The sequence below is a fragment of the Gekko japonicus genome, unplaced genomic scaffold, assembly GCF_001447785.1.
Source record: "Gekko japonicus isolate JY-2015 unplaced genomic scaffold, Gekko_japonicus_V1.1 scaffold169, whole genome shotgun sequence".
Lineage (NCBI taxonomy): Eukaryota > Metazoa > Chordata > Lepidosauria > Squamata > Gekkonidae > Gekko > Gekko japonicus.
In genome coordinates, this window is record NW_015161951.1 from 971937 (window position 1) to 996950 (window position 25014).

The window sequence follows — 25014 nt, forward strand, 5'->3', positions numbered from 1 at the left end:
ATGGTCCATGTAGTCCAACACTTTGTCACACAGTGGCCAAAAATACCAGGTGCCATCAGGAGGTCCAGCAGTGGGGCCAGGACACTAGAAGCCCTCCCACTGTTGCCTCCCCCAGGCACCAAGAATACAGAGCATCACTTGCACCAGACTGAGAGTTCCTATGCCTTGTGGCTAATAGCCACTGATGGACCTCTGCTCATGTTCATGCCCATCCCTAATCCTCCATTTTTCTGGGGCTTTTTACTATCTCCATTTATACTTCTTTCACTTCGCTACTGTCTTCTAGTGAATATTGTGGTGAAGGTAACTGTGTTGACAGAAAGGGAGGTGGACCAAAGCACATTTTTTAATACGGGTTTCAGGGAATGAAGAGGAAACTTCTGATTGCTTTCTGGGCTCTGCAAGTTTTTACACTTTGCAGTGAAAGCAAAATAACTGTCTCCTCACCTTAAACTACAGACATCCCTTGTAGTTGTCTAATTTGATTACAGGGTTTTTCATGTTGTATTTGAGGTCCATGCAGGACAGAAATTTAGTTCATGAAAATAGTTCAAATGTGAGTGGAGGTCAGGCAGGTGTTTGGTTTGCCATCACGTAAGGTGCTATATGGATAAAGTATTGAACGGTAACCCACCTTGAATTTTTGAAACTGAACAAGGTAGAAATTTATTTTGTTTCATTGATTAGGATGTAATATTAAAGTATATTAATATCATAAGTATATTATGTAATATTAAAGTATAGTCTGAACAGTTCATGGAAGCCAGTCTCCACTGCAAATCTTAACTGTATCACAAATTTTCTATTTTCTGAGCCCAGTGATTGCAAGGCTGTTAGGAATCTGTGTACTTTGACCTCTCTAGAGTTATATAAAAGCTGCATGAAATACTAAGTATTTTTATAGAAGTATCTACTGCATGTTGTCCCTTCCTGCCATTTGTGCTGGTCCAAAACCCCTCAATTGTTGAGGGTGACCAATGGCATGGTTGTTTCTGATTTGGCCCACTTGTGTGTAAATTGTGAATGTTACACATGAGTCCCTTTTGGGGGGAAGGGTACTGTTTCCCCCTTGTCTTGCTAGTGTTAAATTTTGATAAGTCTTATCTTGTCGTCCTCCCTTTTGTGCTGCGTGTCGTTACGGGATGCCTGAAGATCGCAGTCGAAGTGCAAGTGCACCCACCTTAGGTACAGTAGACCTTGCATGCCTTATCAGCGCCATGCCATGTGAACCACTAACCCCAGAGCTGTGGCCATGCAGGGCGCTACAACAAAAACATCTGGATAGGACTGTTGGCTTCATCCATGTCTTTGCCCTATAATGCTCACCACTAATAATCGCCTGCTGCCATTTTCGGTTGCTATAACCGGGATTAACAAGAAATGTTGCAGATGGACAAGAGTTTACGAAGTTCCAGAGGCATGCATTTAGCGTCAAGAGGTGCAAGCAATGACAGATGCAAATAACTGACGTAAAAGAGGACTTAAAACTGACTTCTTTTTGGGCCATCCTTGCTGTGAAGCAGTTGCTTTAAGGTGGTAGAGAAGGCATTACTTTCATCCCTCCCATCCTACAGGCACTTATTCCCAGATCCGTAGCGCCAGTACTGCCCAGTTAATTTGCCCTGGGCTCCCTGATGGAATGGTGGGATAACAGTGCGGTCTCACTCGTTGGGGTGTGGGGGTGCAGGCGATGCATAGACGACACAAGACAAACAGCTTCTGCAGAAAGCTGACTGAATGAAGGAAGGAAGGAACGAACCAACTCCTCTCACGCACCAGCTATATTTATTCAAAAAGGCATCTCCTCCTTTCCCCCTCCCTTTCATACATTATATCATCCTAGGCATGAGACATGAACTAAGGAATGTGTGTGTTTGTAGGCAAGTTCTCTGTTATCTTTGCCACTCCCACTCTCTCAAGGTTACACTGACTGCTTAGTGAGCAGTAAACAGATTCCATCTCGGCCTCTCATGACGTATAAGTATTTCAGTTCCCAATTTCCAGCCAGGAGAATAGTGATTTATTCTGCTCTGCTTTCCTACATAACAGTGTGCCAGATGGACAGGGTTGTTAGTTTTCCCCTGCAGTGAGGGAAGTGCACATGATGAAACTTATATGATATTGAGAGTTCTCCCATGTATATCTTTTTTTAATTTTTATTTTTCAAACAAAAGAACAAAAAGGAACAATCACCACTCAAGACAAACTAAACAAAGAAGGAAGGACCTTCTAAATTAACAAAAGATAGAACCATAGAAACAAGATTGCAGGGAAAACCCCCCCACAATAATACAAAAGGAAGACAATGTTGAATCAAATTATTGACAGAGGGCTTAATATTTAACACATTTTTCAATTTATCTTACAAGGTATAACTAAGAGAGGATGCTAAAGGTAATTCTTTGTATACTTTATACTTAATTCCTTTTCTATAATTTCAGGAAGGGATTGGATAGGTGTTGAATACCTTTCTGATTCATATATGAAATGAAATCATGCCACGTTTCATAAAAATCTGACATTTTAGCTTTACTTTTGACTGCTCTAAGTTGATATGTCAATTTTTCTGCCATAACTCAGAATACCAATAATGTAATGTTAATAATTCTGTAGACTTCCAACACTTTGCTATTACCCTATGGGCTGCCATCAACATAAACACTATTAATCCCTTGGATGTCACGTTTCCATTTTGTTCCCCCACATTGTTAACAAAGACAGTGCTGGTGTGGCATAAATAATTTGATGTGTAATATTTTCCATTTCTGTAAATATTTTTTCTCAAAACTGACACTGCAGGGCATGATTACCACATGTGGATGTAGTCACCTTGCTGGTTGCAATTTCTCCAACATTTTGTGTTACTTGTGTTAGTTATTCTTGCAAGACGTACCAGAGTAATATACAGCTATTGATACAGTTTTCCTTGTTTAAGTCACCCATACTTTATTCCATATATTTTGTTCTATTTTTATCCCAGTATCATTTTCCCATATTGTTTTCAGACTATTCGGACATATTTGTATCTATTTCAACTAAGAATATATTTTAGAAGGTATTCCTTTTGCACTATTCATATGTTGTATTAGAATCTGTTCAAATTTCATCATCGTTCTGGTCACAGTTTGCTTTACTGTAGGATTTACAAATAAGTAATGTAATAGATGGACTCCAACTCATTGAAACTCCTTGCAACTTTCCTTTTAATTGTACGACAGTAAGGGGAGTTCCATTTTCATAAAAGTCTCTCATTCTGTAAATCCCCTTTTGTTTCCATTTTACATATTCTTCTGATTTACTTGTTAGCCAAATTGCCTCAATTTATTAATAAATGTGGGTAATATGAATATTAAATGGCAATAGGCATTAAATATAGGATCAGACCTGTGTATACAGGAGTCCAACTTTAGCCAGATTCCAGAAATAGACACTGAGACTAGATCTTAAAAAGCAGTGATTTCTTTTACTGAAAGAATTCTCACACACACAATATAAAATCAAACATACACACACAATACAGATCTAGGAATACATATAGAAAGGTATAGAGACGTTTGCATTACAGGTAATATCGTTGATAGGCAATACTTTACCTGTCCAACGTAGTGAGTTGATTCTGCAGCAGAAAAGATGGTGACATTAAGGGAAGGGATTGTGTACTGACTGGCAGTGCACATGGAAGGCTTCAAACAGCACTAGAATGGAACCAGTAAGGTAGAGTGGGGATAGGGAGATGAGAAGTGAGAGAGAGAGAGCAGTGGGGTGATGCTCTCTTTTATACCCTAAAATGACTGGGAGCTGATGTTCCTTTAGTCACATAGTCCTTATGAAGCATAACTACTGTTAATAGGCCAGGAAAAGGGGCAATTGAAATAGTGGTCTTAAGGGGGAAGGGGAGAGACAAGAGAGAGAAAAGAATAGTAATGTCCCAACTCCATTGCCGGTAGTTGCTGTTAAATCCAATGCTAAACAGCTGTGTTGGCTGGAAGACATGACTACTTCCTTAATCCCATCGTTGAAGGAGTTCTTTTGCTGAGGCTGAAGTTGCCTACATGCTTCACCTGGAGATGTCAATATGCAGAGATGTGGGGGGAGGTGTCAGCATGATAGAGAAGAGAGCTTTCTATGGTATCTGGGAAGGAATGTCCAGGTTCCCTTTGCACAGCATGGCTTCTCTTCGGTGAACTGCTGCTGGTCCTATATATGTTTGCAGGGTCAGCGAGGCTAGCTTAGGCATCTGGTCTCCCATGGGTCCACATCTGGTAAGGCATGTTGCTTCAGAACAAGGTTCCCCTTGTCTGGGCACATGTCAGCATTCCAGCAGGGTAGCACAGTCTCATGGTCACCATTCAGTCCATTTCCCTGGCACATTATTTGCACAGTACTGCTTTACAGTTATAGTCCATAACCTTTATAGATGCTGTATAAGGTGGCAGCATGGCAACATATTTCGGTAAGAAAAATTGGGGTGTGACATAAATGGAAGCAGGGGGGATATCTCTGAAATTAACTTGTTTTTCCATTTATTCCAAAATTTTAATGTGGTGTATAGAAAATTAGTCTCAACCCATTTTATGTCTCTTATTCTTTCCCTTCCAAAAACAACTTTTTCAGTTAATTCCCAGATGGTTCCCATTTGCTTCCATACCCACCCACGGTTTATCAGAAGTACCCTCCAAGTATGATATCAGTACTTTCAATTGGTTTGCTTCGTAGTATTTACTTATGCTGGGTTCTCCCCATCCCCCTTGGTCCAATCTCTTTTGTCTCAAGGTCTTCGTAAGTTGTAGTCTTTTACCTTAATAAATAAAATTATTTTTATAAAAAAATTATTTTAAAAAAATTATTAAAAAATTGGTGAGTATCTTTTGCCACTTTGCCAAGTCTTTTGGTTCAATTACTATGGGAACTGTTTGAACGAAATAATTAATTTTGACAACGCCACCATTTTTATAGCACTGGTTCTATCCATAATGGTCAGGTATATCTGGGACCATCTCTTCACATCTTTTCTTCTTTGTCTGATCGCTGGATGGAAGTTTAACTGCTGAAGTTTATTTAAATTCTTCAAAATAGTTACACCCAGATATTTAAATGATTTATGAAATAATGGGACACCTAAATTATTTTGAATTTCATATTGTTTTTGGCTTAATATAGATCTATAGTAATCCAGATATTTTATAATTAATACATACTCCTGCTATTGTTCCATATTTATGGATGTCTCTAATTAAAACTTGTAAAGGTTATTTAGGATTTGCAGTTAATATTTATTTTATTGGATTTGTATCCCTCCCTCCCCACATATTGTCACATCATCAGCAAACATATTGTATGTATTTGACCGCTTATTTATAGACCTCTAATATGGTTGTTAGTCTTTATAATAGTTGCTTAGGGAGAGGACAAAAAACAGGGGTGATAGGGAACATCCCTGTTGAGTTCCTGTGGCTAGGGGAAAGCTTCCAGAATCGTATCCATTTACTCACACTCTAGCTTTTGATCCAATGTAGTTCACATCTGTTCTCTGCTACTTTGAATCATCCTGCAGCTTTCTCTTCATTGCTGCTGAACATTCTTTTCCAACTTTCCTCAGCAATTATTTCTAAGTGTGCATTTTACATGTGAATTGGGGACAAATATATGTGTATGTTGTAATCAATGCTCCCTCTAAGCTGTGGAGTCTTGTGAGCAAAAATGCTACTTTGTGAGCTACTGGCATTAAAGTTGTGAGCGAGTGATTTGGCTACTGCATAAATTAGTTTGCTCTGGAGCCATCCTTCCTGAGCGAAGGCAAAAATGTGTGAGCCGGAGGCTAAAAAACTGTGAGCTAGCTCACACTAACTCGTCTTAGAGGGAATACTGGTTGTAATATAGGTACAGTATTCTCCATCAGGGAACCAGGATCAGCCTGTGGCTTTGTTAAGTGTTCTTTTATAAGCAAACCTGGATTTGCTGTTGGGTAATGGGGAAGAAGCATTTGCCCCTTGCTGGATTTTTTTTATCCTCCTTTATTTGTGGGCTTTTGCTAGTATTCTTCTGCTTAAGAAGTATATTACTAATGTATCCTCTGCTTACAGGGGGCTGGGGGGTGTACATTCTAATTCGTTTTCAGGGTGCCATCTTGATCTCCAAGTCTTGGGTAAGCAAACAGTTCTTGTGGTTCAGATTCCTTTTCTAAAACATGTATTCAGCCCAAAAGGGACTTTCTTTGAATTGGTATGGTTCTGAGTAACTTAGCTTGAGGGAGAAGTTGTAGAGCAGTCATTGAATGGCTCTCACCTCAGTGGACTTAAGCCTTCCCACTCCCGGGGATCCCCTTTCCATGGCAGTTTGTCTGCACCCAACCCAAGAGTTCCTGTGTGTTGTGCAGGTTGTGGGTGTTTCCTTGGACATATTATGCAGGCATGAGCAGTTTAGTCCATGCCAAGCCATTCCTGCAAGGGATATAAGATTTGAGAGTCAAAGTTCCCTTTGTTAGCTTTGACTCTCGAAAATTTATACCCTGAGAATCTCATTCATCTCTAAGGTGCTCTTGGACTTAAACCTAGCTGTTCAACTGCAGACCAACACAGCAGCTCTCTGAAACTACCTTCTCAATGAGGAATCTCTCAGTTTGGTGGAATCCGACAGCAGCATAGTGTGGAATGTGTTGGTGTGTGGTCTTCCGTGCTTCCTTCCTTCAGTTTTCAAGGAAGCAGCATTGGCTATAACTAGTTTAACACCCATGCATACACACAGTTTTAATTCATACCATGGATTGTCAGCTTTCTCAAGTTGTGCATTTGGCTACTGGATAAAGCAAAATGAAAAAATATCATTTTAATTTATTTTAAATATTTATACTGAGCCTTTCCTCTTGGCTCTAGGCAGCTCTTAAGCCTCTTGTGCCTGGCCAGTGCCCTTCATATCTTGTGTCTTCGTGCCCTCGTTTGGCAAATGAAGGACAGTGGAAACTAGACAGCTTCTTTTGGGGGGATGTTAAAGCTGAGCAAAGGTACATTTTGTTAGTGTTTCACCCCCTGGGTAATTCAACACAGAGTTCAGATAACTTTGTATGAATGTTCAACATTAGGTTAAACATTTGCAATACGTTTCAAGTCCTAAGAAATTGGACCCTTGCTGAATCCATTCAGCATGTCAGCTAATTTTTTTTTTTTGCTGTCAAATCGCAGCCATCTTATAGTGACCCTGTAGGGTTTTCAAGGGAAAAGACATCCAGAGGTAGTTTGCCATTGTCCGCTGCTGTGTAGCAACCCTGTGTAGCAACCCTGGTGGTCTCCCATCCAAAAACTAACCAGGGCCGATCCAACTTAGCTCTTAAGATCTGACAAGATTGGGCTAGACAGTACTTTCTAGATCAGGGAACAATAAATATGCATATCAATAAATACAAAGCTGCTGGTGGTGAATTTTAGGATGGAGAGCTGATGATTTTGTTACCTGTTTGCCCCTAGAAATGTGTTCTGCCTGTCTCAGGAACCACTTACCTGGCATTTACTGAGTATCCATTCTCTCGTTGAGAAAGATGTAGATTCTGTTGAAAATCCCCAAAGTCGGAAGTATCAGCACATTTAGCCTGGGTCTGGTTGTGTCATGTTTGAGCAAGGGACAAAGGAACAAGAACAAAAAGTGGGACATAGATTTTGAAAAAGGAGTTGGCTGTCATTTCACTGATACACTGTTGCTAACGTTCTCAAATTTAATACACAAATTCCAAGAGAGCAACAGCTAATGTTGTAGCATTAGCTTCTGGTGGCTTATGTTAAGTCTTGTATATGTTGTAGTGAATGACCAGTGTTATTAATCACAGTCAGTGCTAACCAGATACCCTCTTAATCAGAGTGGAGATTGTTGGCAGTTGCAAGAGAAGGTTATCTTTCCATGGTTTTAGTGATCGTTGACTTTGGTGACTTTGACCTTCACTGCATCTTTGTGTAGCTCGGATTTCAACTGGTACATGCAGTGTTGTCAGTTCTTGATAGACCTTGTGTGTGAAACATTCATGGTAAGCTATAAATATTTTTACAGCAAGTTTGCATTAGAACTACATTTGGACAAAAAGCTCTAACACTAGTAATTTGGTATTGGTTTATTAATAACTATTAATTTTTAGGTATACTGTGTGCCTCACAAAATAACAGTCAACAATATAGGCTCCTCTTTGCTGACAGCTTTCAAGAAGAGGCTGGACGAATATTTGTTAGAGGTGCTTTAGGTTGGTCTCTATGGCCCCTTCCAACTCAGTGATTCTATGATTCTATAAACCTGACTGTCACCACCTTTCAGTTAAAAATTAAAGAAAAACCCGTCCAGCTCCTTCCTAATTGTTATGTAATGGGATTAAATCATCCCTGATTGAATCACCCCAGAGACTGGCTGAGTTTGGAGCAAAAAAACAATAGCTGACCAGGACTCTGGAATAAACCAATCAAGTAGTAATGTTATGTAAATAGCCTATCACTGGGAGTGGGGTGTGTTTCGGTGTGGCAATTTCATGCTATTTAACAGAGCTGAGGCTCTGGAGTCTTGTCTTGCTGTTGCTGAAATCACAAATAAAGTTGAGCTGATCACTAAACTTGAGCCTGCCCATCCATGGAACCCACTATTTAACACTAATACACTAGATAGATGCAAGATGCACACTAAAACAAAGCGCTTTGCAGACTGTACGAAAAGCAAGCAGAGGGGCCCCTGCACCACTCTTCAGACACTCCCATTTCATGGAGCTTGAACATAAGAACATATGAAAAACCCTGCTGGATCAGACCAGTAGTCCATCGAGTCCAGCACTGTGTCTCACACAGTGGCCAACCAGTTCCTCTGGATGGCAAACAACAGGGCATAGAAGTCAAGACCGTCCCCTGAAGTTGCCTCCTGGCCCTGGGATTCAGAGGTTGACTGCCTCTGAATGTGGAGGTTCTCCTCATTCACCATGGCTAGTAGCTATTGATAGGCATAGCCTCCATGAAACTATCCCCTTTTAAAGCTGTTTGTTCCTGTGGCCATTACTACATCCTTTGGCAGCAAATTCCACATTCTAATCACTCTCTGTGTAAAGTAGTATTCCTTTTGCCTATTCTGAACCTACTGCCCATCAGCTTTATTAGATGCCCTCGAGTTCTAGTATTTTGAGAGAGGGAGAAAAATTTCTCTTTGTCAACTGCCTCCACCCCGTGCATAATTTTATAAATCTCTATCCTGTCCCCCCTTAGTCGTCTCTTTTCTGAACTGAAAAATCTGAGACTCTTCAGCCTTCCCTCAGAGGGAAGGTGCTCCAACCCCCTAATCATCTTGGTTGCCCTCCTCTGCACTTTTTCCAGCTCTACAATGTCCTTTTGGAGAAACGGTGACCAGAACTGTACACAGTATTTCAAATTAGACCACACCATGGATCTATACAGGGGCATTACAATATTGGCCTTTTTATTCTCAATCCCTTTCCTAAGAATCCCTAACATAGTGTTTGCCTTTTTTTTACCACTGTAGCACACTGGGTTGACACTTTTATTGAGCTATCCACTATGACCCCCGGATCTTTACCCCTCAGTCTCAGCAAGTTCAGACCCCATTAGCCTGGACTTGAAATTGGGATTTTTTTTTGTCCCAGTGTACATCACCTTACACTTACCAACATTGAACTTCATTTGCCACATTGTCACCCACTCACCCAGTCTGTGGAGGTCCTCTTGGAGCTCTTTACCGTCAGCCTTGGCTTTCACCATCCTGAATAGTTGCAGTGTCATCTGCAAACTTGGCCACTACACTACTTACCCCTAGTTCCAGATAATTTATGAATAAATTAAATAGTACCAGCCCCAATACTGATTCTTGTGGGACCCCACTGCTTACTTCCCTCCACTGTGAAAACTGTCCATTGATTCCTACTCTTTGCTTCCTGTCATTTAACCAGTTTTTAATCTATAAGAGAACCTCTCCTCTTATCCTATGGCTGCTAAGTTTACTCAGGAGACTCTGGTGAGGTACCCTGTCAAAAGCTTTTTGACTTTTGTCCAGGTATGTAATGTCTACTGGGTCACCATTGTCTACATACTTGTTCACTTTCTCAAAGAACTCCAAAAGGCTGGTAAGGCAGGACTTTCCTTTGCAGAAGCCATACTGATTTTCCCTAAGCAGGCTTTGTTCCTTCATTTGCTTAACAATTCTATCTTTAATTAAGGTTTCTACTAATTTGCTGGGACAGCCATTAGGCTGACTGGCCTGTAATCTCCAGGTTCCTCTCCAGATCCCTTTTTAAGAATTAGCGTCATATTTGCTACTTTCCCGTCTTCTGGTACAGTGGCTGAATTTAGTGATAGGTTACATATACGGGTTAGTCGACCAACTGTCTCACATTTGAGTTCCTTAAGAACTCTCAGGTGTATGCCATCAGGACCTGGAGACTTATTGGTTTTTAATTTCCCCAGTAGGTCTAGAACTTCATCTCTGGTCACCTCAATTTGTCTGAGTTCTTTAGACTCCCTTCCTTAATATAGGGGCTGTGGCATGGGTACATGCCCCACACTTCCCACAGTGAATACATAAGCAAAAAAGCCATTGAGCTTCTCTGTCATCTCCGCATATTCCTTTAGCAATTCCTTTATTCCCTTGTCATCCAAAGGCCCCACTGCTTCTTTGGCTGGTTTCTTCTTCTGGATATATTTTTAAAAAAATGATTATTGTTTGTCCTGAATAACTTGGGGCTACCACAGATTATGCCCAGGACCAATAATGCCATCATAATAATGCAACAATGCAATCATCTGGAGGAGATGCACAGAGCAGCTTAACTGGTGCATATGTATAATTGCACAGTATTTTATAAGTATCAGGTAATAACCCCATTTTTAAGAATTATGTTTCTCCCATCCCCTTCATTAGTATTGTCTAGAAAGGCATGCTCAGTAATATTGCCTGTATACATCTTAGCTGAGCTTCACCTGGTCCATCAGCATTGTTCCCTCTAAGCTGTGGAGTCTTGTGAGCAAAAATTCTACTTTGTGAGCTGCTGGCATTAAAGTTGTGAGCGAGCGATTTGGCTACTGCATAAATTAGTTTGCTCTGGAGCCGTCCTTCCTGAGCTAAGGCAAAAATGTGTGGGCCGGAGGCTAAACAACTGTGAGCTTGTTGTTGTTGTTGTTGTTGTTGTTCAGTCGCACAGTCGTGTCCGACTCTTCGCAGCCCCATGGACTACATCACGCCAGGCCCTCCTGTCTTCTGTCATGCTCCGGAGTTTGCTTCATTTCATGTTCGTTGCCTTGATAACACTGTCTAACCATCTCATCCTTTGCCGTCCCCTTCTTCTTTGACCTTCAGTCTTTCCCGGCATCAAGGTCTTCTCCAGTGAGTGCTCCCTTCTCATTTGGTGGCCAAAGTATTTGAGCTTCTACTTCAGTATCTGGCCTTCCAGGGAACAGTCAGGGTTGATTTCTTTTACGATTGACTGATTTGATCTCCTTGCAGGCCAGGGGACTCTCAAGAGCTCACACCAACTCAGTTTAGAGGGAACACTGTCCACCAGTGTGTTTTTTTGCAAATTAAAAACACAGTGAATCTAATTAAGAGCCACTAGTTGACCCATCATTAATTGAGATGTTTGTTTTTGTTTAATAGCTGAGACAGAAGAAGGATCCTCAGACCACCTGGATCTGGCTAGTTTGCCTCCCCGGCCAAAAGGGGGGATTCTGACTCCACCATCTCCTGACTCCAGAAAGAAAACAAGAGGAATCAAAAAGCTGTTTGGAAGGTAACAAGACTATAAGGCAGAATGGGTAGACCATTACCATAAGATATGCCAGACCAGATTCCCCCTTTTAGGGCTAATGACGATGTAGCACTGAGAGTCTCCTCACCATAGTTGAGAGATGGGAAGGTTGCTCCAGGAATATGTGTTCTTTCTCTCAGAACCTCCCCTGTATGCCACAAATATGCCCTTTATCAGGGAATAAGTGATAAATGAGCAGTGGTATTAACCACAGTCAATGCTAACCAGATTTCCTCTTAATCAGCGTTTGCTTACCAGTTTGAAACTCCAGTCAAAATGTAACTCTGGATAGCATTATACAAGATAAACCTTGGTCCTGTTTTTAATACTCTGCTTAAGTTTGGCAGGCCTGTTCTCTGCAATTAAGAAGTTCCCAGTGTATCTACCTACCCTTGTCCTGTAGTACACAGTTCAAGCCAGCTTGGTTGCCAGGGACTGAGTGTTGTCAGCAGTCAGATCACATTTTGTCCTATATGGAAGTGTTCATCATGCTGCCGTTACTCAATATGCTTTCAGACTATGACATTTACACATCATTTGTAGCAATTCTGAAGTGGTTTCTGCTAATTCTAGCTCTCACAGCTGCTGATTAGCAGAACCTGCTAATTTGGCTGATTAGCAGAAACCAGCAACTACAGATCTTTCTTTTTTAAGAACATAAGAACATAAGAGATGCCAATGTTGGATCAGGCCAAAGGCCCATCCAGTCCAACACTCTGTATCCCACAGTGGCCAGAAATACCAGTGCCATCAGGAGGTCTACCAGTGGGGCCAGGAGATTAGAAGCCCTCCCACTGTTGACCCCCCCCCAAGCACCAAGATGACAGAGCATCACTTGCCCCAGAGTCCCTATCTATACCTTGTGGCTAATAGCCACTGATGGACCTCTGCTCCATATGCTTATCTAATTCCCTTTTGAAGCTCTGATAAAACTGTGCTATTGGAAAGCACTAGAAATATTTTGTGGATAGATCCTTCTGTGCTAATTTACTTAGTGGGTATTAACACAGTGCCACAGATATTGCTCTGTTAAATGCACTCTTTTTCTTTCATGTCTTCTTTCAACTCTTTTCCTGGCTTTTCCACAGACTCATAAGAAGCCAGTCTACTACATTTAATGCAGATGACTTGCCAGAGACCGAGTTTAAAAGAGGAGGAACAAGAGCAACTGCTGGGCCAAGACTAGGCTGGTCGCGAGATCTTGGGCAATCCAATAAGTAAGACAGTCAGCACTGAGATAGAATGGGGAAGAATCACCTTTGCTTTTCTCCTCCATGTTGATTAATGCAGTTGGAAGAATTGGGTTGTGCACAAAACAAAGTGGTAATTTGGATGGTGACTGAGGGACTCTTTGGTTTTGAGGTATTATAACAGATTCTGGAAAACGCTGCCAGAGCAAGGTCCTTTTGTTTGCTTTGCTGCCCATTCATTCCTCCACTGCATTTGTAATAGGGAAGCCCATTCACATCTGGGAAAAGGACATTGATCAGGCAGTAGTTACAGTTACTTCTTGCATGTCACTCCTTTTCACAAATGCTAACCAGTGAAATGTGGGGCCCGGCTGTGCAGAAGTAGCTTATAAGTACAGTTGTAATATATGAATTGGGTTCCAGTTGATCTTATAAACTTGTCTTGTTCTCACTTGAAGTGTCAAGTTTTTTTTCTTTTCATTTTAGTGATTTGGACATGCCATTTGCAAAATGGACAAAAGAGCAAGTTTGCAACTGGCTTCAGAACCAGGGCCTGGGCTCTTACATAAATAATGGCAGGCACTGGATACTCTCTGGTCAGACTCTCTTGCAGGCTTCTCAGACGGATTTAGAGAAGGTAAGGATCTGGAGCCATCTTGATTGTGTATGCATATGGAATCACAATGGAATCACAAAGCTGTTAAGGAATTGCTGATGACACCCCCCTCCCTCATGTTTAATTATTAAATGATGTCTTCAGGTATCAGGAGAGAGCTTCCTTGTATGAAACAGCTATTATTGGGAGAGTCTACCAGCCAACAGTTAAATCCTAAGAACTCTTTTCTGGGAGTAAGCCCTACTCAATACACTTGAATAGGATTCTGAGGATACCTGCTTAGGATTGTACTGTAAGAGACCAGTCCTAAGCATATCTATCCCAAATCATACTCAGTTCTATTCAGTGGGGTTCTCTCTCAGGAAAGTATTCTTAAGATTGCACTATAAAATAGCACTGCCAGTAGAGACAAGCTTTCCCCTAAGAGAAAACAGTTCTCTTCAAATACTCTTGACTGAGGACTGTACAGATTTTTTCCAAGCTGTATTTTGTTGTTGTTATATTTTTATTATTTTCATTCACCTGTCTAGAAAAATGGGGTGTGGAGGTTAAGAACAGCGGGCTTTCATCTGGAGAACCTTCCACACTCCTCCACATGAAGCCTACTAAGTGACCCTGGACTAGTCTCAGTTCTCTCAGAACTCTGTCAGCCCCACCTATCTCACAAGGTGCCTGCTGTGGGGAGAGGAAGGGAAGGAGATTGTAAGCCACTTTGAGACTCCTTAGGGTACAGAAAAGTGGGGTATAACAACCAACTCTTCTTCTTCCTCCAAGATTTTCCCAGTGCCATGTGTGCTGTTTTGAAATTCCTGAAAGAACAAAAAATATTCTTGAGATCCAGTTCAAGCTGAGAAGCAGTGTTACCTGGCCAGCTTCTTAGGGAGGGTTTCCTGTCATTTTGGAGCTGTCACTTCTGCCCAGAATGCTGCATCCTTAATCCATTTGGAATTATCCTGAGGGAGAGATATGCTCTGGATGCCTCAGTCTCCCATCACGAACTATACTCCTGTTCAGCTCACTGGGCCTTGTGGAGGAGACTTTCCCGCTCTTTGTAAACATTCATATTTGCCTTAAATGATCATATTTTACATTCCAAACATAGGAACTTGGAATCAAGCATCCACTGCATCGGAAAAAGCTGCAGCTGTCGCTTCAGGCATTAGGATCAGAAGAGGAGAATAATCACGGGAAACTGGATTACAACTGGGTTACAAGTAAAGCCTCCCCCCTCTTTGTTTTTTCTTGCTTCAGCTTCATTTGTTACGTTCTTCAGTGAGAACCCCAATGAGGAAACTTTGTGTATGAGCACTGGAGCTTGGAGCGTGTGTATAGACTGTGGGTTGGATGTTCTAAAATAAAATTGAAATTCTGCCTCAAGATGATATTAATTCCATGCTAGAAAAAGCTGAATGCTGCTGTCTGTATAAATTAGGCAAAAATCAAGCATCCTTGCTTAATTTATAGTACTTCCCAATATTTGTTTTTAAAGAGTTCTACTCATTTCTGTAGGAGCTGCGGTGGCTCAAGTGGTTAAGACGCTGAACTGCAGGCTGTGGAAGGTCAGTAGTTCAGCAGTTCGAGACCCGAGTTGCCACATGACGGAGTGAGCTCTCATCTCTAGTTCCAGCTCCTGCCAACCTAGCAGTTTGAAAGCAAGAAATTGCAAGTAGATAAATAGGTACCACTTAGGTGGGAAGGTAACAGCGTTCCGTGCGCCTTGGTATTTAGTCATGCTGGCCACATGACCACGGAAACATCTTCGGACAAGGCTGGCTCTTCGGCTTTGAAACGGAGATGAGGACCCCAACCCTAGAGTCGGACTTGACTGGCTTTCGAGCAAGGGAAACCTTTACCTTTTACTCATTTCTGTATTGGAGAAATGTCAGAGCTAAAAATTTTAGTCTGGACATTAGCTAAGGTGTTCTTTAGGCCAATTCAGTATAAAAATCTGTGTCTGCTAGCTCATGTCAACAGAGACCAAAATGGCTAAAGCAACTCGTTAATGCCACCAATCACTTCAGAGATTATGTGGTGACAATTTGCTGTATACTGGCAAATTGTCCCTAGTCTTCGTTTTCATTGTCATGTTTGTGTGAGCACAGACACCTTTTTCACTTCAGTTCTCACACAATTCTTATATAAGAATTAAGACCTGGCGATAAAGTGATTGGGTTTGATTTGGCATATTTTCTTCAGTTTTACTAATAGCCACACTTGTGGTTTTATTTTCACAAGGGGAGACAATGAGGTGAGGCTTTTAGGCCTCTGACTGCTTATTCGGCCTCCACTCTTGCCTCTCAGATGTCAGCAGCTGTTGTCTACACCCTTTCAAATGTATTTTTGTTGATCCACAGTTTTTTTTTAAATGAAAGGTGTCCTTAGCAGAAAACTGTATTCTGTACCAAATACCACACGATGTACCTATTCTGTGCTTTTCCAAATTGTCCAAACAGCTATTGCTAGAGTATGGAATCAGAAACATACATCGTCTTTGCAGAGCAGTCACCATCTTTCTTTTCTTTTCTTTTCTTTTCTTGAAGGATGGCTGGATGATATTGGACTACCCCAGTACAAGACACAGTTTGATGAAGGAAAGGTGGATGGTCGAATGCTTCATTACATGACTATTGTAAGCAAATGCCTCTATGAAACTCGGGAGTTAATCATGGTCTTTTCCTTCCTCCCCTTGTCTTTCTGTCCTGAGACCTTTACTCTTCCAACTGCGCTACTTTAGTAGAAGTTCTTCTTCATGGTCCCTGTGCTGTCCTGTACATGGGATCTGCACCTGTGCGGAGAACATTCTAGAGCTTTAGCTCTGTTCTGAGCAAGTGTACCATTTGGCCACGCAGTTTTATGATGCAGCGCCCTCTTCCAGATATCGACCACCCTCTTGTCGCTCATTAGTCTCCTGTGAGCATAGACACTACAAGGCGCAGAGGAAATCAGGTTGCTTTTTCCTGTCAGAGGTAGTCTTCAAGTAGTCATCCTGGCAGTTACACAGTCTGCCCACTGGGTTTACTGCAGATGCTGGCAGACAGGATCAGGGAGGGGAAAGAAACTTAACCCAATAGAATTGAATCAAGAAACCAAAAGGTAAGAAAAAAAACCTGCTGGAGGGTCAATAGTTAAAACCTCATAACAACTTATTATAAGTAAAAATACATGTATTTATTTCGAGAAAACTTAAAAAACATATAAGGGCCCAATGAAGGCCTTGCTAACAAATGCAAATGACATGGACACGGGAAACAACTGTTGTGTCAGTATGTTTTTCTTTACCGCAGATGCCCTCTGGAGTCTCAGGTAGCTCACAGCAGTGCTTAGGAGAGTACTGAGCAGGATGTCGTTCACTCCATGGCTAAGGGCATGCACACACAGTCAGGAGGGCCCCTTTGAAGGAAAAAGAGTGAGCTAAACTTATAGAATGTTCCAAGTTCAGATCCCATTTGTCTGAGTGAGCATCCATGTGGTGCCAGAGCATCTGTGAGGTGCCACTTGCACATAATCTTCATTGACATCTCAGCCTTGGCTTTTATTTATCCCTTGTTCATCCTCGTTGCTTCTGTGTAGCCCCACACGAGACCATGCATGCGCAGGCCAGCTGCAGAGAAGATTTCTCAAGGTTTCTAGCTCTTTCTAGGTTCCAGAGTGCTCCCCGTCCCCTCCGATGTGAGCTGAGGATCTTCTTCATGGTCTCTGTGCATCACACCTGTGGGAAAGGGCGCCTGCACCTGACCCCACTGGTAACTTTAACAAGTCCTAAATCTTTCTTTTCTGCACTCTGCCCCCGAAGTACACATGGGAATCCACCATGCATGTCCACAGGGGTGGAGCCTGGGTCTCCCACCAGTTCTTCTCTGACCGCCATGCCAAGCAGTCACTCTTTGTCTCAGTTGGTGAACTTCTTCTCAAATCATGAGATCAGCCTTATTCTTTTGACTACTTTTCTTCCTTACTATCGACTTCTAAAAAAAAAAAGAACAATAAGAAGACCCTGCTTTGTCCAACGTCTTCCTCCCCTGCTCAACAACAATTTATTTCTACAGTCCTTAGACCAGTCATACAAAAAGAAGTACACCCCGCTCACACTTTGGCCCTGCCCTGCCCTGTAAAAAGTGTGGGAGTAAACTTGCCCCCACAGATGGACAGTCTCTGTGCCTCCTTTGCCTGCGGGGAGGCCACCATACCAACTCGTACATCCATTGTGCCAAGTTCTCCCAACAGACCCATAAAAACTGGGCTGCGAGACTTCGAGTGGTACTGATTGAGTTGGCTCTTTCGCTGATAGCCACTCCTGTACACCAAGATCAACCCGAGTTGACACTGTAATTATCGACGTCAACCCATTGAACCACCATTCTGGCCTTCGAAGCAATCAGGCTCCGCATCAAGATCAAACCCCTCAACACCTGCAAAGAAATGCAGGGAGGGTAAAAGCGACAAGGTGGGCAGGCTCCTAAGTCAAAGTCAGGAACGAAGCCACGGCCTAAGAGTCCCCAACATGACTCTTCTACTCTGTTGCTCACTGCCCGGATTGGGTGATTGTCACAGGCACTGAAGCTTGCTATGGAGGCACTGCCTCTCTGCCTCATGGACTCCCCCATCCTTCTTAGCTTTGATTCAGCAGCATCTGAGATTTCTTCAGAGAAGGGTTCTGATAAAGAGGAGAAGAAGAAGAGATTGGATTTATACCCCACCCTTCACTCCCTGAAGGAGTCTCAGTGTGGCTTACAATCTGCGTTCCCCTCCTCACAACCGACACCCTGTGAGGTAGGTGGGGCTGAGAGCCCTTTCAAGAACTGCCCTTGAGAGAACAGCTCTGAGAGAACTTGTAACTGACCCAAGGTCACACCAGCAGCTGCATGTGGAGGAGTGGGGAATCAAACCCAGTTCTCCCAGATTAGAAGAAAAAGAAGAAGAGATTGGATTTATACCCCGCCCTTCACTCAGAGTCTCAGAGCAGTTTACAAACTCCTTTCCCTTCCCCTCCCTATAACAGACGCCCTGAGAGGTAGATGGGGCTGAGAGAGCTCTTTCCGGAACTGTCCTTGAGAGAACAGCTCTGACAGAACTATGCCTTGCCCAAGGTCATCCAGCAGCTGCAAGTGGAAGAGTGGGGACTCAAACCCGGTTCTCCCAGATTAGAGTCTGTGCACTTAACCACTACACCAAATTCTTTTTTTTTGGTAAACAAATTTTATTTTCTCAGGAATACAACATATAAAACATTTCATTCTATCAATTGTCTACCCCATTCCCAGTTCCTCCCCTCCCTCCAATGGCTTCCCACAATGCTTCCACCCCTGCTCCAAATTACTTCATATCATCAACAATATCAGTTTTTCATCATTACAATCTAAAGATAACATCGTTTGACTTAATATTGATCTAAACATATTAAGTTTTGTTTCACATCCCAGTTCTTTTCCAGATAAATTTTAAAATCATTCCATTCTCCAAAAAACTCATCGTCTTCTTTGTTATTCAGTTTTTTTGTAATCTTATCCATTTGTGCCATGAACAGAACTTTTTGTATCCATTCTTCAACCTCTGGTACCTTTTCTGTCTTCCAAAACTGAGCATAAATCATTCTCGCTGTCACTATCAGGTACCAGAGTAAAGTCTTTTTAGTCGTATTGACTTCTTCCATTTTAAGTCCCAAAAGCAGAATTTCCGGTGCTTTTTTAAAAGAACATTTCAATATTTTTTGCATTTCATTGTGGACTTTTGTCCAAAAGTCTACAGCTTTCTCACAAGTCCACCACATATGATAAAATGAGCCCTCATGCCTCTTACATTTCCAACATTTGTTTGACATATTTTGATTCATATTTGCAATCTTCTTAGGTGTCATGTACCACCTATACATCATCTTATAACAATTTTCTTTAACATTAGTACATGTCGAGATCTTAATAGAATTTTTCCACAAATATTCCCAGGTTTCCATAGCCACTTCCTTATTCATATTAATAGCCCATTTTAACATTTGTTCTTTAACAGTTTCATCTTCAGTATACCATTTTAACAACACCTTATACATTTTAGAAATATTTTTTCCTCCTCCACTCTCCCATACCTTTTCAATTTCATTTTTTTCCTCTCTAAAACCATAGTTTTTTTTGTCAGATCTAAAAAGATCATAAATCTGCATATATTTCAACCACTCATATTCATATTCAATTTCATTCTGCTTTTTCATTACCCACTCTGTTCCCTCTTTTTTAATTAAATCTCTATATGGCAACCAGTCTCTACCTCGCTGTCTTGAGTAAGATATCAACACTTCTACTGGTACAATCCACAATGGTCTTAAGTCACTCTGGTACTTCTTATATCTTGTCCATACCATATACAAAGCTTTTCTCACCAAGTGAAGTTTAAAAAAACTGTCCATTTTTATCTTGTCATACCATAAATATGCATGCCAGCCAAATCTACAATCATGCCCTTCCAACCCCAACAATCTGTCATTTTCAAGCTTCACCCATTGATCCATCCATGTTAGACAAACCGCTTCATAATATAGTCTAAGATTTGGCATTTGTAGACCTCCTCTTTCTTTGGCATCACAAAGTATTTTCATTTTGATCCTTGGTTTCTTGCCTGCCCAAACAAATTTTGACAACTCTTGTTGCCACTTGGCCAACAAATCCGTTTTATGCAGAATTGGTATTGTTTGGAACAGGAACATCAAACGTGGTAGGACATTCATTTTTATAACTGATATTCTTCCCATCAGTGATAAGTTCATTTTATCCCATTTCTTAAAATCTTGAGTCAGCTTAGTCCATAATTTCTCATAATTATTCTTATATAGGTCTATATTTTTTGCCGTTAATTCAATTCCAAGGTATTTTGTTTTTTTAACTACTTCACATTGTACCAGTTCTTGTAGTTCCACTTGTTTTTGTTTGATCATGTTTTTACATATAAGTTTTGTTTTATTCTTATTTACGTAAAAGCCGGCCAATTCTCCAAACTCCTTTATTTTTTGAAAAAGCAATGTCAATTTTTCTGTTGGGTTTTCCACCATAAACATTACATCGTCTGCAAATGCTCGATATTTGTATTGGTGTCCTTTATGTGTCAAGCCCTTTATTTCTTGATCGTACTGTATTTTTTGTAAAAGTATTTCCAATACCCAGATAAATAATAACGGTGATAACGGACAACCTTGCCTTGTTCCTTTCTGTACTTTGAAGTTATCTGTCAGTTCTTTATTCACATTTATTTTAGCTCTTTGTTCAGAATAGATAGCTTCAATACAATTTCTAAAATGTTGTCCCGCTTCAATCTTTTCCATCATCTGGTGCATAAAATTCCAATTAAGATTGTCAAAAGCTTTTTCTGCATCAACAAACAGAAAAGCTACTTCTTTTTCTGGGTGCTTTTCATAATATTCAATTGCGTCCATTACTATTCTTACATTGTCTCTAATCTGCCTTTTGGGTAAAAAGCCCGCTTGATCTTCAGAAATTACCGTTTGTAAATAGTTTTTCACCCTTTCTGCAATAATTTTTGCAAAGATTTTATAATCGTTGTTCAAAAGAGATATTGGCCTGTAGTTCTTTACATTTGTTGAATCTTGTCCTTCCTTTGGAATCAAAGAAATAATTGCTTCTTTCCATGAGTCCGGCACCTTTTTGTTTTCTCTTATTTCGTTGGTTAAAGCTTCCAGGACCGGGGAAATTTCTTCTTTCATCTTTTTGTAGAATTTCGCTGTAAATCCGTCCGGCCCAGGCGCCTTCCCCAACTTTGTCTCTTCTATTGCCTTCATCACTTCTTCTTTTTGAATTGGACCATTTAATAAATCTTTGTATTCCTTACTTATTTTTGGTAGTGGAATCTCCTTTAAATATGTTTTAATCTTCTCAAGATCAACTCTAGTTGTTTGGAATAGTTTAGCATAATACTTGAAGAAACATCTCTTTATTCCATTAGGATCAACGAACTCTTTTCCATCTTCTATTATTTTGGTTATCATTCTTCTCTCTCTTCTAGCCTTAAGTTGCCAAGCTAAGTATTTTCCCGGTTTGTTCGCCCCTTCAAAAGATTTCTGTTGTAACTTCTTTAAATTCCAATACATTTCCTGATTCCAAGTCTCATTCAGTTGTTCCTTCAGCAACTTTAATTCTTTAATAATTTGCTTTTTTCCAGGCTTCTTTTTTAATTCCTTTTCTTTCTGAGCAATTTTTTCTAACACTTCTGTTTGTTTTTGAAGTTTTTCCTTTTTTTGCTTCACGTTTTGCGAGATGAGAATTCCTCTCATCACCGCTTTATAAGCATCCCATACAATCTGTATCGGTGTTTCTTTATTTAAATTTTGTTGAAAGAATTGTTTCGTTTCTTCCTTTAACATCTCAATTACCGTTTTCTTATCCAACAAGTCTTCATTAATCCTCCACAGAAAGGGTTTTTTCCTTTCTGTGGAACTCCATACCACCGGATTGTGATCTGAATTACATCTTGGCAAAATTTCAGTCTTATGTGTTTTCATTGATAATTCTTCAGACATCCAAATCATATCAATTCTGGAAAAAGAGCAATGTCTATTGGAATAAAAAGTAAAGTCTTTCTGCATCGGGTTCCATTTCCTCCAAACATCTTCTAATTTTTCTTGCTTAACTAATTCAAAAAAATTCTTTGGCAATTTTCCGCTGAATTCGTTGTCCTTTTGTGGTTTTCTGTCTAGACGATCTATTGTCCCATTAAAGTCTCCGGCCATAATAACTTGCTCATAAGTCAATTGTTGTAATTGGTCAGTTATATCCTTAAAAAATTTTTCCTTTGCTCCATTGGGTGCGTACACGTTGATCAACAATGTTTTTTTCTGCTGAATCATTAATTCCACACCCACGTATCTGCCATCTATGTCCTTAAAAATTTCTGTAGGTTGTAACTCCTTCTTCACATATGTCACAACTCCTTTTTTCTTGTTTGAGGCCGCAGAACAAAATTCAATTCCAAATAAAGCATTCTTTAAATATTTTATATCCTGTTTTCTAATATGTGTTTCTTGCAAGCATATCACGTTGCATTTCTGTTTCTGTATCCAATGATTGATTCTTTTCCTCTTGTTTGGTGAATTTAATCCATTAACATTCCATGACAACAATTTGTACTCCATTATGCGTTTTATTTTAAAGTTCTCCAAAGACGTCCGCATTGTCCGCCTTAAATTTATAAAAGTCCATCATCGATCTGATCTGAATCCTCCCACCTTGATACGTAAAGGATAAACCTTGTGGAATCTCCCATCTATATCTGATGCTCAAAGCTCTGAGTTTGTCCGCCAAGGATTTATACCTTTTCCTGTCTTGCAGTATTGTTCTTGGGAGTTCTCTCATCACCATAATTTTGTTTCCCTCTATTACAAAAGGGACGTTGAATTGCTTCTTGAATATCTCCTCTGTTATTGATCTTGTTACAAATTGTACAATTACATCCCTTGGTAAATTCTTCTTTTCTGCAATTCTGGAGTTCACTCTATAAATCAAATCAAAGTCTGAGTCCATTGACCCTTCCTCCTCGCCCAGAAAAGCCGTTATCACTTCCATCATTTTTTCTTTTAAGTTCTCATTCTCTGTTTCCTTAATGCCTCTGAATCTCAGATGAGTCTGCATCCTTCTGAACTCCATCATTGTCTCTGATCTTGTAATTTGTTGAGTCAAAGAATCTTGTTTCTCTTCTATTTTTTGTATCTTCTCCTCTGTCTCTGTAGTCTTGGTTGCATTTGCTTGAACATCCTTCTTAACTCCTTCCATTTCTTGCTTGATTGAAGTTATTTCTGTAGTAACCAATTCCTTCAATGCTGTTATGTTCTTCTCTTGGACTTCTTCTAGATGTTTCAGATGAATCTGAGTTTGCTTCTCCAGTTGGTCCCCCAATGTTTTTTCTATCTGCTCCCCCATGGCTTGTATTGCCTCTGTCATTCTCTTCTCCATTGCTTCCATGGAGGCCTGCATCTCTTTTTTCTCTCTTTCGCTTGACATTTTGGGGGTTGAAGTAGATCCAATCCTAGGTCTCACAACCGGTTTAAGTTCTGGGTCTGAGTCGGCTCTTTTCTTGCCTCTCCTGGTCTCCGTCTTGGCGATTTCTTTCCAATTCACAGATTCGCAAAATAAAGCACTCTTCTAGATGATAAGATTTAGTCCTCCATGCCTCTCTGTTTACGCTTTCCAAAGACCCTTAGAAATATATTAAAAAAGCAAATTTAGTTGAAGTCCTCCTCAAAATGTCGGGCGCAACTTCTCTATGGTAATTTCATGTAGAGTAGGTCAGATTGGTATTTTGCAGGCCCTTCCTTCCGCATAAAAGTCACTTCCGGTCCGGCACCTTTAAAAGTTCCACTGTCTTCCTTTCGCTAATGCCCGTCTAGGAATTCAACTTCCTGGATGTTTCACACGGACCTCTTTCTTTGTAACACCAGCCTGCTCTTCCCACGCTATTGTTCGTGAGTTTCGATTTTACAGTTGCGCACACGGCTCAATCTTCACCACAGGAATGTTAAACAATAAGCGTTTTTACAGTTTTTAAAGGCTTCAATCAACTTTTTTCTCTCCGGAATCGGATTTCTGGGATTTACTATTCATTTTCCGCTCAACCGCTTAATTCAAATTGACTCCAAACTCAGTTCAGGTAAGCGGCACGTTTTTGTTATCTAGCACGTTCAAAACGGGTTTCGCATTGCTTCTTTTAACTCACAGTTGTTGTCCTTCTTCAAAGAGGTCTGCTGACGAAGAATTTATGCCGGTAGTCCGGCTCGATCGGCCACTATAGAGTTGCTTGGCACTTGCCTTCTTCGTGGGAGGAGGTCAAAGCCCAATTCAACTTCTTCCGAAGCTGGATTACGCCAACCTCACACTCCCTCTAGGGCGCTGCTGCCTGCTTGTCCCCCCCCCTCGCTGGGGAGTGATGCGTTGGGCTGTGTATTGCCCAAACTGTCGAAAGTGGCCGTCGCTCGCTTCGCACGTTCGCGAAACGCTTCAGTCCTCCATCTTAGCCAGACCGGAAGCCACCACTACACCAAATTCTAAAAAGAATCTTGGCAGGAAAATTGCCTCAGAGTGGGAAAGTAACAGGGGTCTGTCATAATGGGTAAGGCAGTGGTTTTCCATAGGGCTTACTCAGCTGCTTAGTTGTCATGGGAGGGCTGTTGTGGTTCTTGTTTGTCTTCTAGTGTTTGTTGTGCAGATATTTCAGTAACTTTATTGTTGACATTCTGTGTAGTTGTAGTTTTATTGTTTTTAATGTACCTGTTTTAATGTTGTCTGTCAGTTTCCTGGAGCTGTGTGGAAAGGCAGAAATCTAAGCAGTTTAAATAAGGAAATCTGTCAAATAATTAAAGTTGACTCAAGGCTGTGAAAGCTTCTGCCAAAATAAATGTTTAGTCCTTAAGATGCCAAAGGATTCTCTGTTGCTTCTGCTGCAAGAAAGGA

At 40.8% G+C, this 25014-nt stretch overlaps 1 protein-coding gene across 1 annotated transcript in view; it reads left to right on the forward strand.

Annotated features, from left to right (window-relative positions):
- PPFIBP1 (PTPRF interacting protein, binding protein 1 (liprin beta 1)) overlaps positions 1 to 25014 on the forward strand; it is a 192365-nt gene that overhangs the window by 157828 nt on the left and 9523 nt on the right. Inside the window, exons 18-23 of the mRNA XM_015429444.1 lie at positions 1153 to 1185; positions 11617 to 11749; positions 12856 to 12984; positions 13444 to 13594; positions 14676 to 14787; positions 16114 to 16202. Of these exons, the coding sequence (XP_015284930.1) occupies positions 1153 to 1185; positions 11617 to 11749; positions 12856 to 12984; positions 13444 to 13594; positions 14676 to 14787; positions 16114 to 16202 (647 nt within the window). The remainder of the gene's footprint in view (positions 1 to 1152; positions 1186 to 11616; positions 11750 to 12855; positions 12985 to 13443; positions 13595 to 14675; positions 14788 to 16113; positions 16203 to 25014) is intronic.